We start from the raw sequence: 18,263 nt of genomic DNA, 5'->3' as shown, positions 1-18,263 counted from the left end.
CGGGTTGTGACAGAAAGATTCCATGCTTCTATAATTCACTACAATCTATCAACAATTAGTAACAAAATGATTAGTTGATTAATTGCTTTAAAGATAACAACTTCAATCTACCATTAAATATTCTTCACTAAAGGTTCACTGACTAGTTTTTTACCGAAGCTCTGACCATAACATTAGAGATTGAAATGTTAAAATGTCTCTGAAATAAGCTGATAAAGCAAGATCAGTCAGCATCAGTCAATCAAACTACTAACTAACAGCATGATGTCCTGAAACAGTAGGATCTCCTGAAATAGTCAGCAAGTGGAAAATCAGGGCTAAAATCAGGCAGTGTGAACTGAGCATTAGGTCAAGTTCCATTCCCATGGGATATGGCTGAAAGCTCCGCAAAAATGCTAATGAGCCATGTCTATTTAAGTATTCATGAGTATTTTACACATCAACAATGACAAACATTTGCTGGTTCCAGCTTCTAAAATGTGACGATTTGTTGTTTTCCTCAGTTTTATACTATTGTTTTGACTTAAGGTAAGTGTATGATTGTTGTCTACTGTGATAATGATTCTTAATGAGCTCTACCTGCGTTCTGGGTAGTATCTCTGGGTCAGCGGGGATTCTGGCGAGGATTTCACAGAGCACAATGCCAAAGGAAAAAACATCCACCTGGAACAAGTAAGACATGATGCAATCACTTAGGCTAACACCAAACAAATCCCAAATGTATTGGTTGTTTTGAAATGCAACAAGCTGCCCAAAAATATACTTTTAAAGAACAGCTTATTTGCAGTCACGTGATTCCGATGACATGAAATTCAGATGGAAACTAGGGTGACTGGTCAAATTTGTGGAAAAGTTGCGTTAATTGCTGTGATCGCAACATCACAACTTCCTGAAGGGACTGATAATTATGCAGACAACACACACACACACACAACTTATGTTACCACTGCAGATTGCAACTTCCTTGCTGGAGTGTGCTATACAAATAAACTGGCTTTGCCTTGATAATTTTGAGACTTAAACTGATTAATACACTATAATGTGAGTTATTTTAACTCAAAAAAATGTTTAAACAGATTACATCAACACAAGTAACACAGACTTTAAGTTAAAGAAGATTCTTGATTAGGCAGTTATTACTAGTTCAGTCAAACAACTGACGTTTAAAATGTTTATTACAGCTCATCACTGGCCGCAGATATGTTTACATAGAGATATTGGGGAATGATGAGCAAATACCTTAAACCCCTAGCAGGGGCCTACAGGTGAATGCTTGGGTGGGAGTGGGGCTTACAGTGCAGCAGGCAGCAATAGCTTACAGAGCAGCAGGCATCAATACTGATGTAGGGCAACAGCGGCATTGACAGAGAAGAGGGAGCGCTGGGAAATTTTGCAAATTAAATAGACCGCCTGATTGGAAAGGTGTGCTTGGTCATTGATTATGGAGTGTGTAGCATGTCGTGTATATAGCAGTATAGCTCGAGTTGACTGCCTGAACTAGCTTGTGAAACTAACTTAATTTTGGTTAGTTACAGAAACATTCCCAATTAAGTACTTTAACTATGTATTTTGCTTTCACAGTACAAATAAAAATTTAAAAAAGTTGGTGTCACTTCAAATTACTTAAGCTACTTGATCAAGTTTGACTTAAAATGTGCAATATAATTAGTTTTAAAAAACTGAAAATCTAAAAATCTGGTTTTACAGTGTAGGCTAATTAAGAAAATTTGTAGAAATAATTGTAATTGCAACCTGAGAATTTCTATATACGTTTTAAGTAACACATTTTTACGTCATTATGTAATAACGGCCTCATTTGTAATAATCTGCCGCAATTCTGAAATTAATAGCATGAATGCAATATGTAATACATTTCCCCATGTTTTATAATAAATTATTACATACTGTGGTGGTTATTACAAAATGCAAGAGTTGCAGTATTTTATAATGAAAATGTAATAATATGGTGCATTGGGGCGCCCCAGTAGCTCTACTGGTACAGCTGGCACCCCATGTGCCAAGGCTGAGTCCTTGCTGCAGCGGCCATCTAATAAAGCTGAAAAAAAAAATTATAATAATACTATGGTACATGGGGCGGCTGTGGTGCAGAGGCAGAGCAGGTTGTCCCCTAATCGGAAGGTTGTTGGTTCGATCCCGGCTCCTCCTGCCACAATCCTTGAGCAAAATAATGAACACCAAATTGCTCCTGATGCTGTGCATCGGTGTGTGAATGTGTATGAATGTGTTAGTTTCTGTTCGATGGGCTTTGCCATCGCTGTGTGAATGTTTGTGAAAGGGCGAAATGTGCTGCACTTTGAGTGGTCGGAAGACTAGAAAGGCGCTATACAAGTACAGGTCCATTTACCATTTACCACATTAATTAGTAACCAACCAAAATGGATTTCTTCATCTGTACACATGTTATATTTTTAACAATGACCCTAAATGAAACTTCCCAAATATAAAATTTGACTCCTATGACCTGTGGTGCCGCTTGGCATTATAGTTGACTTTGATCTCATAAGTATGCACATAAAAGCAGGCAAAAAGTTTGTGTAAAATCACGACCTGGAAAAACTCGTCATTATATCTAGCAAGGCTGACTACTGCAATGGTCTTCTGACACGACTCCCTAATAAGACAATCAAAAACATAGAATACATTCAAACATTCATAAAAACTAAGGAACTCCCACAACACAATAATATGTTATAATTTATTACAAAATCTTAGATAGAGCAGTGTTATTAGGACTTTATCTTTATGTTACCTTGCGGTCATATGGCTCTCCTCTGAGCATCTCTGGGGCCATCCAAAAGGCCGAGCCCACCAGTGACAGCTTCCTGTCGGGGTCTTTGACTGGCAGCTCCACCACTTCCCTGGCGAGGCCAAAGTCAGTCACCAGGCCCTCCCGCCCCCGCGACGTCACCCGGATCAAACAGTTCTGGACAAACAGAGTGACACAGGGTGACTACAGCTGCAGTGTAATATTTTGCAAGCAGGGGGCAGTGTAAGGTTGTTATCTGAGGAAGCAGGCAGGCAGGCGGGCAGCAGTTTCTTTTGTCCACTTAATCAAAAAAATCTTGATGTTTGATTGTGCTTCCATTGATTGAAGCACGTGTTCCCTGGAAAGTGAACATCCAGCTGCCAGACAAACACTATCTCTTTAGTCTCTCCACTTGTCAATAGACTCAATAGGATCCGTTGTCAGCACCTTTTCACTACACTAAATAATTCACCCAGATGGACCCCATGTGTACACAAAAGAGAGCGACTCTGTAGTGCTGTGCCGGTTAGCCTCCATCACACTGACTGACTGGCTGTTCTCAGGAAAATCTCTGTGGAAAAAGACAAATCATGGTTCATTGATTTTACAGGCTGAAAGCTGGAGGTGTGACGAGAGGCAGACAGTGGGAGAGCTGTAGTTGCATAACAACAGTGGGTGCTTAATGTAGGCCTATATGTGTGTATTATTGTATGCATAGAAAGCAGTGTGTTGGTGCAAACAACAAATACCTATATCTATGTATCTAATAGAAAAAGCAAATATGAAACTGCAAGTTATGTGTTTGCATGTATATTAATCTTGCAAACTTCCCTTTTTGTTTTTAAGGGTCTCTGTGTTTGTGGGTATATGTGGAAGTGATGTTTCAGCATCTGGCTCCCATTGCACCAGAAGCCTTTTCCATCCAGTAGCTTGTCATTACAAGGCTGTCTTGGGAAAAATTTCAGTCCCAGACCTCGCCTCTAAATATAGCCGCTGGCCTCTCCGCCAAGGAAAGCAACAGTGTTTGAGGAACAAAAATTGAACGTGTGAGTAGATGCAGAGAAAGGAAAAAAGCAGCCTGTAAGCACTAATTAAAAGGGGCCTCAACTTTTCCAGGAGCTTAAACTCAAGTTAACTTGCAGAGTAGCTGAAGCGTATTCACAATGACTGCATTTGTTTGGGGGGCTTGGAATGTAATTTGCCCTATAGACGTTCTAAAACTTTGACGTCAGAAGCCTCAAATGTCCAGCCACTTAACTGTATTTGTAGTGGATGGCTTAATCCCTAGTTTCCAAATATTAAGTATAGGAACAGAGTTCTCCCAACTTTAAGGCAAGAGTCCGACATAGTCTTTAAAGGAAAGAAAAAGTTTACTGATCAAAATTTTGGTTTTTTGATTTATTATACACTGATCAGCCATAACATTATAAGCAGTGAAAAGCGGTGAACCGGAGACAGGCTCAAGGCTCATTAATGCACGTGTGACAACAACAGACGAGCTACTGTAGCTCAAACTGCTGAAAAAGTTAATGCTAGTTCTTATAGAAAGGTGTCAGAACACACAATGCATCAGTTTGTTGGTATGGGGCTGCACATTATGACTACCAGGGTGCACAGGTGATCACACATATGGCTGATCGGTGTATGTTGGTATACATATTACCAGTAGAGGTAATGCTATTACTGTGATACATTCTTGCACTGTTTGTAGCAAATAATCTTTAAATGGTAAGCTTTGATATCATGAGGATAGATGGTTGCCTCACTGTGCCAAACAAGCCAATGATATTGTATGCTAGTAAAATTAATTTTATTTATGCAGCAACCACATTTGATACATAATTTAATCTAGAATGCTGCAGGGATGACGTATTTTTGTAGGCCAACCATTGACAGTATATATAATGGACAAAACCTTCGGCTCTGCAAAGTGAAGCCATTTTTAAGTGTCTTAAACCTGCATTCTATGTAATGGCCAACAGGGGGGAGCTCAATTGACTGCAATAAAAGCAGCGTATGGTTTAGGACATGGCTATCTTATGATTGACAGGTCATTTGTGTCCGTCCAGCTCAAAGCACCAAACTAAGATCAAACTGTCAAACTAGGCAGTGTTGAACAAATATGAATTAAGATTATATTACTGCATTGACTATTTATCTCATCAAATCTTTTCCCAAACTTATTTTAGTGTGCAATTTAGCTGTAATACAAGATTGTGTGTGACCAGGCGACCTGCCATTGTTTCCTGCTACATATGAGTCAAAAACTGTGTAGCCAATGAGCACAGCTCAACATGCAGTAAGTCACCTCAACTGGCTTGTTTAACTGTCATGGCGAAGGCCATAACATCAAGGCTTCAAAACAGTACTCCACAAACCAATGGGTGACGTCACCATAGTTCACACTTGGGGCCTACACTTAAGTTAGCATCACCTTGACTTCTTTGACCAAAACCCAATGTGATTTTTCCATTGGATTTTGGATTATTGCACAAAATAAGCTCTGTGGTGAACAAAGGTTTACGATACTTACATGTTTTGTTCAGCAAGATAATCTTCATTATGAACACCACCTTTATGCTATCTTAACAGTGAAAAACATGTAACATCCTTAGTTGAGTTCAGAGCATAATAACCATGACACTAGATCACACACTTTATAAGTCCCTCATATCAAAACAGGAGATAGAGACACTCATTCGTCTGAGGGACTGTAAGCTCTAACAGTAGCAGTGATTGTTTTATTTACTGTGTGTTCTGGTATAAACACTGACCTTGTCAAGACCAGAATGGACCTGTGCCAGATGTGATTTTTTAGGTCCTGTTTAGGGGTCAGGGTAAGGTGTGAATTGTGGTTGACTTAAGGGATTGGCTTAGGCTGTCTACAACGAATGAAGTCAAAGGAACGTCCTAACAAGGATAGCTGTGGTGTGTGTGTGTGTGTGTGTGTGTGTGTGTGTGTGTGTGTGTGTGTGTGTGTAATAAAAACGTACTTACTATTATTCATATTTTGTGCATCTTTAACTGTATGTCTAAATCACCATGGATCCATATTACAGATGGACCGATCCAGCTTCTGTTGCCAGAGTGTGATGTAAATCAGCCATGGCCTGTGTGTGTGCGTGAATAAAGAGAAATGAGCCAGAGCCAAATAATCTGCCTGAGCTGACGTGTGTGTTAAGAGGGTTTGGTGTAGGCGAAGAGGCCCCCCATTCCCACACAAATCTATGTGTGTCAACAAGTTGTGTGTGTGGCAACAGCACTTAGTTAGCAACAATCTATTAACATGACAATAGAGCGACATGTCATGTTGCCTTGTCCCTTTGCATTACTGGCTGCTTCTTCTGTGAAGCTTGGCAACCAGGGGAGACAGACAGCACCTCCACAGAGTACACACAAACACAAAGGCATACACACATTCACTTAGACACACACTTTCACAGACATAAAAGCTTACCCACACAAGATTATGTGGATGAAGATGTGAGAATGTACAATGGCTCATACTGCATACAGTTAATAAATAAGATAACAGGAATGTCTCAGTCAGGAAAATGTGTTTTTACTGCAGTGTATAATGAGTTACAGTCACAAAGAAGATAGAGATTATTGAGCTACAAGAAAACAAGTCCGCAGAGTCCGCCTTGTTGAACCTCCATGTTTCTACAGTAGCCCAGAACGGTCAAACCAAACACTGGCTCTGGATAGGGGCAATGGCGTTTTTTCTGTGTGTTTTGCAGCAACTGTTGTGAAAAACAATCAGCCCAAAAAGACCAAAATTGGTCAGTACAGTCAAAACAAACTGCAGATGAAAAGCTACTTGTGACTGTACGTCGAACAGCGTGCCCATGGCGTTAAAATCGTCAAATTCCGACGATTCGCCATTAAACAGATAGTATTCCAGTGTACAATGTCCAATCACCACTAAACTTCATATATTCTGTAACAGTCCCACCCCGAACACGTCCTCGAGACTGCTCTGGTTAAAGTTAATAATGACCTTCTGATTGCTTCTGACAATGGACTTGTCTCTGTACTTGTATTATTAGATCTTAGTGCTGCATTTGACACCATTGGCCATAATATTCTTTTACAGAGACTTGAGCATCAAATTGGCAATAAAGGAACCACACTAAGCTGGTTTAAGTCATATTTATCAGATAATTCACAGTTTGTACATGTTAACGATGATTCTTCAATAAATACTACAGTTAGTCATGGAGTTCCACAAGGTTCTGTACTTGGACCAATACTATTTACTATATATATGCTCCCTTTAGGCAACATTATTAGGAATCACTCCATTAACTTTCACTGTTATGCAGATGATACGTAGTTATATCTATTGATCAAGCCCGATGAAATTAATCAATTATCTAAATTACAAACATGTCTTGCAATTTTCTGATGTTAAACTCAGAAAAAAACGAAATTCTTGTTCTTGGCCCCAAAAACCTTAGAGACTCACTGTCTAAAGATATAGTTACTCTAGATGGCATTACCTGGCCTCTAGCACCACTGTCAGGAATCTTGGAGTTATCTTTGATCAGGATTTGTCTTTTAACTCCCACATAAAGCAGACCTCCAGGACTGCCTTCTTTCATTTACGTAATATTACAAAAATTAGACACATCCTATCACAGACAGATGCAGAAAAACTAATCCATGCATTTGTTACTTCAAGGCTGCATTACTGCAACTCTTTATTATCAGGTTGGCTCAATAAGTCCATTAAAACGCTCCAATTAATTCAGAACGCTGCAGCACGAGTACTGACAGGAACTAGAAAAAGAGATCACATCTCTCCTGTACTAGCTTCTCTGCACTGGCTCCTTGTAAAATTTAGAATAGAATTTAAAATCCTCCTCCTCACCTATAAAGCTCTTCATGGTCATGCCCCTTCATATCTTAAAGAGCTCATAGTACCCTATTACCCCTCTAGAACACTATGTTCTCTGAATGCTGGGCTACTTGTGGTTCCTATAGTCTCTAAAAGTAGAGCAGGACCCAGAGCCTTCAGTTACCAAGCTCCTCTCCTGTGGAATCAGCTTCCAGTTGTGGTTCGGGAGGCAGACACCCTCTCCACATTTAAGAGTAGGCTTAAGACGTTCCTCTTTGATAAAGCTTATAGTTAGGGCTGGATCAGGTGAGTCCTGAACCATCCCTTTGTTAAGCTGCTATAGGCCTAGACTATCGGGGGATTTCCCATTGTGCACTGAGCTCCTCTCTTCCTCTCTCTCTCTTTCTGCACTAATTCATGTCCCATTAATGCAGTACTTCTCAAATGTGTCAGGGGGGTGTGAGAGGCAGGGGGGACTGACGGAGGAGGAGAGATGGAGAAGTTTCTGACAGGAGTGAAAAGAAAAACGGAGGAGACGTCAGAGGCAAGAACAGCAAGTGACGGTAACCGGCATAAACCTAATAAGACCAGGAAATACGACGACGCCTACATAACCTTTGGGTTTACCGTGAATACTGTCGGAAATGAGGAAAGACCTGTGTGTGTTTTATGCCTAAAAACTCTGGCAGCGGACAGCATGAAACCAAACAAATTAAGACGGCACTTGGAGACCTTACACCCCAGTTATGTCAATAAGCCACTGGACTTTTTTCATCGAAAACTCGATGAGTATCACTAACAGGCCGGTTATTTTGTGAGTGCGGCATCAGTAAATAAAAAAGCAGTTAGCCTCGTACAAACACCGCCACATCACAAAGTGCAAAAAACCTCACACTATAGCAGAGGAGCTAATACTCTGGCAGCATTGGACATGGTCACAATCATAGGTGAGAAAAGTGCTGAGACACTGAATACTGTCCCTCTTACCAATGACACGGTCGGGAGACATATATTTGACATTTCAGACGACCTCCAAGAACAACTCACAGAATGTCTAACAGACAAACGTTAAATATAAGCAATATTGTTGCACAATAAAAAAAAAATTCACATCCCAGTGAATCATTTGCACCTTTTTCTCTGTTTTGGGAATCACACAGACTGAGCAGTCTTGTTTAAATGTTACAAATTGAGTTAATAAACTGAACTTGGAAATTGTTGTTGCAGTTGTTGCAGATGCTATCTCAGCTCATTTTATTAATCTATTTTGATAATAAGGTGATTGTATGCAGAATGCTGGTGCCAGCAACTCATACAGATGTTTGTACAGATTGTCAGGTTCTCAATAATATTTCAATTCAGGAGGGGCGTGAAAAGAGTTCTGTCCCCTAGGGGGGGCACGACAGAAAATAATTGAGAACCACTGCATTAATGCATGTTACTAACTTCACTTCTTCCCCGGAGCTCTTGTGCTTTCTCGTTTCGCAGGTTCTCATGGATCCTGGTGGAGCCTCCTGCCATGTTCCTGCTTGACTGCCATTGCTAATATCACTGATATTATTGTTATTATTACTACAGATACTATTATTACTATAATCACTGCTCATTGTACCCCATCGTTGTTGTTGTTGTCGTCGTCATCATCTTCTTCATGTTCATCATCATCAGTCACTACTATTAGTGTAGTTGTTGCTACTGTTGTTGCTGTGCGTCTGTCTGTCTGCCTGTTTTCTCTCTCTCTCTCTCTCTCTCTCTCTCTCTCTCTCTCTCTCTCTCTCTCTCACCCCAACTGGTTGAGGGAGACAGCCACCCAACTAGAGCTGGGGTCTGTCTGAGGTTTCTGCCTCTTAAAAGGCAGTGTTTCCTTGCCCCCGTCGCCAAATGCTTGCTCATGGTGGTACTGTTGGGTCTCTGTAAATAATATTATAAGGAGTTTGGTCTAGACCTGCTCTATTTAAAAGTGTGCTGAGATAGTGTCCTATGTTATGAATTGGCGCTATACAAATATTGAATTGAATTGAATTGAACACTGACTGACAGGGGATTGCCAGCATTAATGAAATCACATTTTATTACTTTTGGGGCCTTTCTATGTCTTCATGAGCTAGTGGAAGATGAGAGAAGACAGGAAATGCCATGAGAAAGAGATGGGGGACGCGAACAGAGTACTTTGCAGTTCATGGTCGGCCACTAGTGTGCCCCACCTGTTGGGTTTTTTAGGTCAAAAAACAGTAAAGGCTAAGATCACCTCCAAACGTATTAAGGAATAGTCTGCTTGGAACAATAATGTGTGTTTGATATGTTTTTAGGCAAAAAAAGTTTAATTTCCACATTTAAATCCTTAAAAAGTAATCTCCTCCTTCTACCTCATTAAAACTTCCAGAATCTCTGAATATACAAATGTTGTTCATTTCTAAAGTTTTCCTGCTGGACACAAGATGTCTCCTACTTCACTGTAAAGTAAATTCTCACTGGATGTGCACTAGTGGCTTCTGTACAAGTTGCATACTGGACCAGGCCTGACTTTCAAAGTATTTGTGATGTCACAAATTATGCTGTTAGGCCCCGCCCCTTAAAAATCAGATTTTCAATGAGTACAGAGAAATTTTGAGCAGATGAATGTGAAAACATCCTTTTAGTGTCAGACAGCATTCAAACATCACACTGTATGAACAAGAAGAGACACTTCTTTCTCACTGGAGGGGGACTTTAGTATAGACTTATGTTCTTGGTATTTTAGCACTGAGAAGTTCACTATTCTCTGTTCTCAATCTATCCCAACGGTCTTATATTCTAGCAGTTGAGCTTACAAGTATCAAGCACAGTTGACCCCTGTGAGGTCTCTGTGGTGGCAGCTGATGACAGATGAAATGAAAGCTGAATGATCCCTGTGTGTACATTGGACTGTTGCAGCAGTTAATAACAGGACACAGTGGGACAGCGACAGAAGGTCTTACCTTCGAGTTGAGGTCTCTGTGGTAAATGTTCTTGTAGTGCAGGTAGATCATCCCCCTGCTTATATCACAGGCCAGGTCCACCTTCTCTCTCCAGCACAGGGGAACATCTTTCCTAGCCAGAAGCTCCTCTAGACAGCCACCATTGACATACTGAAAAAGCCAATGTCAGAATAAAAGACATTTTGAAAAATTTAGTATTTGTTCAATTTCATACATTAATATGAAGTTGATACAGGTGTACAATGCAAAAATATTAGATTATGTTAAACTATAATTCGCTTACTTACTTACTTTAAGCAATTAACCTAGGCCTGCTTACACAATAAATGCCTGACTCTAGTTCATTATCACTATCAACTCAAATCAGTGTTATCTGTTGTGTTTTTCCACACTCAGAATAGAGCCAGCCACACAGTAACAATGACTCACAGGGTGCAAAAAAAAATAAAAAAAGAGTAGGACTCACCTCTAAGATTGGATAGAGTTTGTCTTCCTTGACACAGATTCCCAGATATCTAGAATGAGAGGAAATACGTTTATTTCTTCTTCATCTTCCTTGTGAGTCCTTGTTAATTGAGTTTGCTAAATCTATAATGTGTAATTATGTATTTATTTATAATTAATTTCACATTTTTTTGTGATTTCCGATATTATCCATGGATTAATCCTAATGACTTTGGTGATCTAAGCTTGCGAGGACTGGACCTGGACCTGGACTTTCAAGAATTTCTTTTCAGTGGGAAGTGGCTTTTTTGGCTTCATGAGCCACTGAGCAGCTTGCATTAGAATGAATGGTGACGCTGTGGAAAACAACAATGGCTGCTCCCATAGAGGTGAATGTAGATGCTGCTAGCATCAATAACATCAGAACTGAAGAGTTTTTTTTATTATAAAAGGAGCAAAGAATGGCATGAAGGCTTTTCTCCATGGAAATATGCAATGCAGTGACTTGCATAATCTTGATCCATATTTGATCAGCACTGCCTAGTTTCACGGTTTGATCTGAGTTTGGTGGGTTGAGCTGAACAGACTCACTGAGAGTGACATGTTAATCATGAGGGAGCAACGCCCTAAAGCATAACCCTGTTTTACTCACTTACTTACTTATGGGACCATACTTTACTAAATGAACATCATGCTGTATGGAAGAAGACTGAAACTAGAGATTCAGACCATAAACTCATTAGGAAACTGTTTACTGAGCTCATAAATTAAGTCAGAAGTAGGCTAATTTCTCCATAGGGCTCAGTTCTATCAGACTTCTTATGTGCAGCTCGTGCAGCTGCCCCTTGCTGGCCAATAGAAAGAATACAGATTTAAGACACTTCCACGTTCGCTTCATTTCACAGACCTGGAAGCTCTGTCCAACTAATTATATACTGTCAATGTGTGTCACCTGATGAGTTTACTGTCAAAGCTGACAGTTAAAAGAAGGTTTGAGCAACATTATTACGTTGAGTCTTAGGAACAAAGGCTTCAATGAACATAATGTACACACACTGTTTAGTTTTAGCCCACGCAGTGTGAGCAGGTTGGTGTGTACCAGCTACCAACATTATAGGCACTGCTTTCATCACAGCCTGTGGTACTGTAAGCAGCAACCGGAGCAGATAAGCTGCACTCCGATAACCTTACCGCTGTGACCTTGCTAAATTGCTAAAATAAGATTGCTTAGGCAAACATGTCTGCCTTCGTGCCTTATGTAACTGCTGTAGCTGACAGACCACTGGTAAAAAGCACCACGGTCTCATTTCATTTGCGTCGACTGCAGCTGCAGCACTGACTGTCAGCCACAGCAAGGCTGTGCTACATTCAGGTTTACCAAACTAAATAGAGTAATCAACATTGTAATGTTAAAAATAATGTAAAGAGACATGTAAAGTATGTCAAAATCTTAATAAAGAAACAACGAATGCTTAGTTTGGATTAAAAATTACACAATAGGTAAGTTCAACTCAATAAATGCATTTGTAATACTATTACAAACAATTATGATAAACCCATAAGGCTTCTATTAACATTATTAAGCAATCAATAAACTGTTCTTATAAGTGATTATAAATGTCTTATAATCGAACAATAAACGTGCTTATGGTTGTATCACTGTAAACACTTATTACAAGAACCTATAAGATAATATAAAATGTTACCAAAAGTTCTAATAAACCCACTGTACACTGTCTATGCAGCACCAAACAATAGACATGGTTAGTGACTAGCTACTGAATATAGCAGAGCATTTAGCAGCTAAAGAGAGAGAGAGAGAGAGAGATTCCATACATATACATATATACATTTTTTAGATGTATTTTCTGTTGTTTCCATATGGTATGAAAAATCAAATGGTTTGATCAAACGTCTGTGAGAATACAATGCATGAAGAGCAGTGTTGGGCAAGTTACTTTTAAAAAGTAATTAGTTACAGTTACTAGTTACTTCTTCCAAAAAGTAACTAAATTAGTTACTCAGTTACAAATTATAAAAGTAACTAGTTACTTCAGAAAGTAACTATTGCGTTACTTTCAAGTAAATTGTTAAATGCTCAAATGTGACCCCACCTCCACCCCTCTTTAACGGAACTCAAAATACATGTGCATGTTCAATTATTTATGATAAATCTGAATATTATAATGAGATGGACACTTAATACAATACATTATTAACAGAAACAATGTACACAAGTCTAAACTATTTTAATGTCGCTGTGGGACAAAGTGAGACGAGCCTCAAATCAAATGCCATGTATGTAGATTATGTTTATATAGTGGATCGATACAAATAACACAATAGATGTTTTGGAACTTTTGATATTTATTGCCCCTCAACAGGCCACAACTGGGCAAAATTAATTTATGCTTGTTAAGCACTATACCAAAAATAAATAACAAATATATACACTCTTTGTAGTGCAAATAAAACAAAAAAAAAACTTCAGACAATTGGTAGATATACTGTACTTCAACTTGTAACAATATGAGGTGCTTTCAATCTAACTGAAAAGTACAATGTATAGCAAAACTAAGGAATCCAAATATAAATAGGTAATACATAAGAAATAAAAATAAATCTCTTTCTCTGGCCATTGACAATCTCACTTCAAGAGGCTGCAGCCAGCCAACAAATAAATCTAAATTAAATGATGCTCTTTAAGCAATGTACCAAAAATGTATTCAAACAATATATACACTCTTTTTAGTGCAAATGTAATAAGATGGAACACAACTCGCCATACCTGTCTCTCGTTGACTGACTCACTTGTGTTGTTCATTGTGTGTTGGACTATGCGTGCTTTCGAACACCCGCCCAACTCTACCTCTGATTGGCTTACCATGAAATATTACTCAACCTCAGCCAATCGTCAGCATTTATGCGCTTGTCTTGTGCACTGCCCACTAACCAAGGAAGAACAGAAAAAAAAAGTCTTTGCCTCTCGGCTCAGAGATCTAGTTGGTCTGATAAAAAAAACAGCTTCAATTATAGTAACGCGCCGCATTTTTTGGCAGTAACGGTAACAGCGTTCTTAAGATGGGAAGAGTAATCAATTAGATTACTCATTACTGAAAAAAGTTACGCCGTTAGTAATGCCGTTATTTATAACGCCGTTATTCCCATCACTGATGAAGAGAGACTGAAGAGAGTGTGCTGTGATAAAATCTAAAGCAAATTCTTTAGTAGAATTTAACCCATTTGACAAAGCTCAAAGGCTTCAGAAGAAGTGGGACACGAGTGGACTGTTACCTGACGATGTTGGGGTGCGAGAGCTTCTGCAAAAGGCTGATCTCTCGTACGATGCTGTCTTGGTCCACGTCGTTTTTATAGATCTTCACCACCATCACCTTCCGACTGGTGCTATGCATCACCTGAAGGACATTGATGTCTGTTAGTAGCAGAGGCAGAGGAAGCAAAAGAAGTGGCAGTTGTAGCTCTGGTTCTTGAACCAGTTCTGTACAAGATTCTTGGAAACTCTCTATCAAACCAGCGACCACCAGTTTTGAGTCAAACCGCTGTGGATGCATCATCAACAGAGGGCTTTGCACAGTTCACAACAACCTGTAGAATAAGACATGCCCACTTTGGTTCCCAAGCAAAACCTCCAATTTAGTCCTGTCGGTGGAAAAGACCAAAGAGTGACAGCAGTTTTTAAAGAGTCTGAAAGTGTATATCGTAAATCAAGTGCCCATTTGTGTTTTCTATGCTGATTCAATTTGAACATCACTCCAAAATCCGAGAGCAAGAACAGATTTTCTTCATCTCTCTCCCCCATCCTGTGGCCTCTTTCTAGCTCATTTCATCAGGGACAAAGCCTAAATGTATGAAAATCAGCTCCTCCCATAGCTCTACTCCAGCACTGCTGTCACATTAGGAGTTCTGTAAGGTTTCAGCTGGGGATGAGTACTGTGCCCCCATGGTCTCTAAAGCTGGTGGACCAATCACAGAATGGCAAGAATATCCCAATTAGTGGCTTGAACAATGCAGGCTTTGATGGCAGCTCACACATACGCCCGGCAATAAGGCAAAATATGGGGAGGACAGAAAGAATACCTTATAAACTTTAGAGAAGAAACCACTCCCAATTAGCTCAGCAGTAAAGTTCTCCCAGAACTCCAGTTTGCGGACTGCGGTGCGTAGCTTCTGCCAGCGGTCCACATGGTAGTACTTGTCTGAAGACTCACTGTACAGGGTGGGACTTGTGGGCTCAGAGGACACATCCACATCACACATCCTGGAGATGTCCGCTGGGGAAGCAGAGATACATAAAGTAGACACAGGTTAGGCTGAAGCTACTGAAAGGTTATATTTAAGTTATGTGCCCATTAAGTAAAAAAATATAAGCTTTATAAAAGATTCATCCAAGAAAGCACAGGTAGAGGCACAATCCTAAATGTCAGTTCAGCTTAGTTGCTTATTAGCAACGAATTATGAGCATTAATATTGGCTCTTTATTATTCACCATAACTTAATTTCTTACTCTACAACTACTAGGCCATTAACTAGGAGTTTTCCTACAGTTACCTCCTAATTACTGTTTATTGATAGTAAGTAAGGACGTTGTTGTACATTATGAATTATGATGTTAATATGCTAAGAATAGTAATTCTCTCTTAATAACATTCAATAAATATGGTCTATTCATATGTAACAAAACACAAAATAACCAAATAACTACATAAAGTCTCTCTAAGTCAGAATATGTTCCCCATTCTAAAGTGAGTTCTTGCTCATAACACAGTAAGACCTTAAACCTAAACTGTGATAATTAAATTTTTTTTTTTAAAGATTTCAATTCAAGTTTAAAAGTCTTATAAAAGTCTTGTGACTGTGGTCCATACTGAACCAAGCATACTAAGATCATACCTCATATACAACAACTTCCTTATTCACTATTGAGGAAAAAATATTAGTTAATGGCCTAGTTAGAGTATGGCCATGCAAAACAAGGCATAAAAAGGTCCAGTGTGTAGGACTTAGTGTTATCTAGCGGTTTAGTTGCAGATCGCACCTCCCTTGCTTCACCCTCCTCTTCTAAGCGCACGAAAAATGTGAATGGCGACATTGGCGGCCTCCATGTAAGGCGACCAGATAAAAACAGGTAATTCTTAGGTAACAAAAACACAATGATTTCTATATTCAGGTGATTATACACTAATTAAAACACACCTATGAATATTATATTCCATTTCTGATAATAAATCTTCTTAAATGTTACACACTGGACCTTTACTAAGTGCTTTATAATGACTTTGTGGAGGCACTGTGCGTTGGACGGTTCTGGCCTCCACATCGTCCTGATAATGGACACCTCGTCAGGCCTTATCCCTTAGATAAAGAGCCACTATGCTACTAATATGCATGCGAATAAGCAACAGTTAATGGTGAATGTGTACCTCAATATGTAGCCCATTAAAAAAAGAAAGTCTCTTTTCAATGCTTTTTAGTATTTTCATCCACCCAGAATTTTTTGTTTTGATTTGCCTATTTTGTCTCGAGAAATCTAATTAAGTTCTTAATGTTTTTCCCCATGTATTAAAATAGATAGTTTTGGACTTATTTAAAAATATAACTACAATATAATATAATGTAGGTGAATATTGAAAAACAATAAATGACATGACTTGGTTGATGAAGTAAAGCTTGCAAAACATGACTTACTCTTTTCATTGCAACATACATCAAATGATATGGCATGATGGCAGTGTACTTTTGCTGCCATGCCTGCTAATATCTTACCTTATCTCACCTGCTACTAGTACTACTGCCCATATAGTGTTAGATAAGGGGGATGAATAAAGGACAATCTTAACCTTATCTTACTGCCTCATACAATAGTAACGTTACATTTACTCAAATGAAAAAAGCAGAGGTAATGTGAGTTATGAGAACTTAAATTCTCCAATGTGTTTTAAGACTATGTGGCTTGCATTTGAATTAAGCAAATTAGATGTAGTTTGAATAAGTTACAACTTTCAAAAATATTTTTAAAATGACAGCCCTACTAGGTGCAGTAGCACTAGTAGTGAGAAAATGTTTTTTTGTAGCTTTGTGAACAAACGTTTTAAATCGAGAGGATAATGAGGTGCAACACAGAGTGAAAAATGTTTCAAATGTAGCCTGATGAAGCGCTAACTGGACAACAACATCATGCATTAATGAGATTGACTTTAATATACTCAGAGTTTAAGCTCCTGCAGCTCATAATCCCCCTTAAAAATAGCTGGAAAGCCGGGAGACCAGAAACACGTGTGTATATATATATATATATATATATATATATATATATATATATAAAAAAACAAAAAAAACTTCCCTGTCACCCTCTTGGGGTGGTATCTGTGTCATCCTCAAGCTCGGGTCCTCTACCAGAGGCCTGGGAGTTTGAGGGTTCTGCGCAGTATCTTAGCTGTTCCTAGGACTGCACTCTTCTGGACTGAGGTTTCTGATGTTGTTCCTGGGATCTGTTGGAGCCACTCCCCCAGTTTGGGGGTCACTGCCCCGAGTGCTCCTACTACCACGGGGATCACGCTCGCCTTGACCTTCCACATCTGCTCCAGCTGTTCTTTCAACCCTTGGTACTTTTCAACCTTTTCGTGTTCTTTCTTTCTGATGTTGGCGTCTGCTGGTATGGCCACATCTATCACCATCGCTTTCTTCTGCTCCTTGTCTACCACCACTATGTACGGTTGGTTGGCCAGGACCTGTTTGTCAGTCTGGAATCTGAAGTCCCACAGCACCTTGGCCCTGTTGTTCTCAGCTACCTTCTGTGGTGCGGCCCATTGGGATTTGGGTACTTCTATTCCATACTGAGTACAGATGTTCCTGTACACTATTCCAGCCACTTGGTTGTGTCTCTCCATGTACGCTGAACCGGCTAGCATCTTACACCCTGCTATTATGTGCTGGACTGTCTCAGGGGCATCTTTGCATAGTCTGCACCTTGGGTCAGATCTACTCTTGTAGATCTTGGCCTCTATGGCTCTTGTACCTAGGGCCTGTTCTTGTGCTGCCATGATCAGTGCCTCTGTGCTGTCTCTGAGTCCAGCCTTTTCCAGCCATTGGTAGGTCTTCTCGATATCAGCCACTTCTTCAATTTGGCGGTGGTACATGCCATGTAGGGGCTTGTCCCTCCAGGTTGTCTGCTCCTCTTCCTCCGCACTCTTATCGGGTTTTTGTTGCCTGAGACATTCACTTAGCAGTTCATCGT

The 18,263-nt window shown here is 39.6% G+C and overlaps 1 protein-coding gene across 2 annotated transcripts in view; it reads right to left on the bottom strand.

Moving 5' to 3' along the window:
* zgc:162952 (PKc_LIMK_like_unk domain-containing protein) overlaps positions 1-18,263 on the bottom strand; it is a 45,208-nt gene that overhangs the window by 5,922 nt on the left and 21,023 nt on the right. For both annotated transcript variants that reach the window (XM_051422370.1, XM_051422371.1), the window contains 6 exons: positions 15,107-15,300; positions 14,303-14,424; positions 11,031-11,079; positions 10,565-10,714; positions 2,771-2,944; positions 580-663 (listed from right to left, as the gene is read on the bottom strand). In XM_051422370.1, coding sequence (XP_051278330.1) covers positions 580-663; positions 2,771-2,944; positions 10,565-10,714; positions 11,031-11,079; positions 14,303-14,424; positions 15,107-15,300 — 773 coding nt within the window. The remainder of the gene's footprint in view (positions 1-579; positions 664-2,770; positions 2,945-10,564; positions 10,715-11,030; positions 11,080-14,302; positions 14,425-15,106; positions 15,301-18,263) is intronic.

Source organism: Dicentrarchus labrax, unplaced genomic scaffold (genome assembly GCF_905237075.1).
Source record: "Dicentrarchus labrax unplaced genomic scaffold, dlabrax2021, whole genome shotgun sequence".
NCBI lineage: Eukaryota > Metazoa > Chordata > Actinopteri > Moronidae > Dicentrarchus > Dicentrarchus labrax.
Note: the sequence above shows the minus strand (reverse complement) of the source record. Positions and strands in the feature narration are given on the sequence as shown.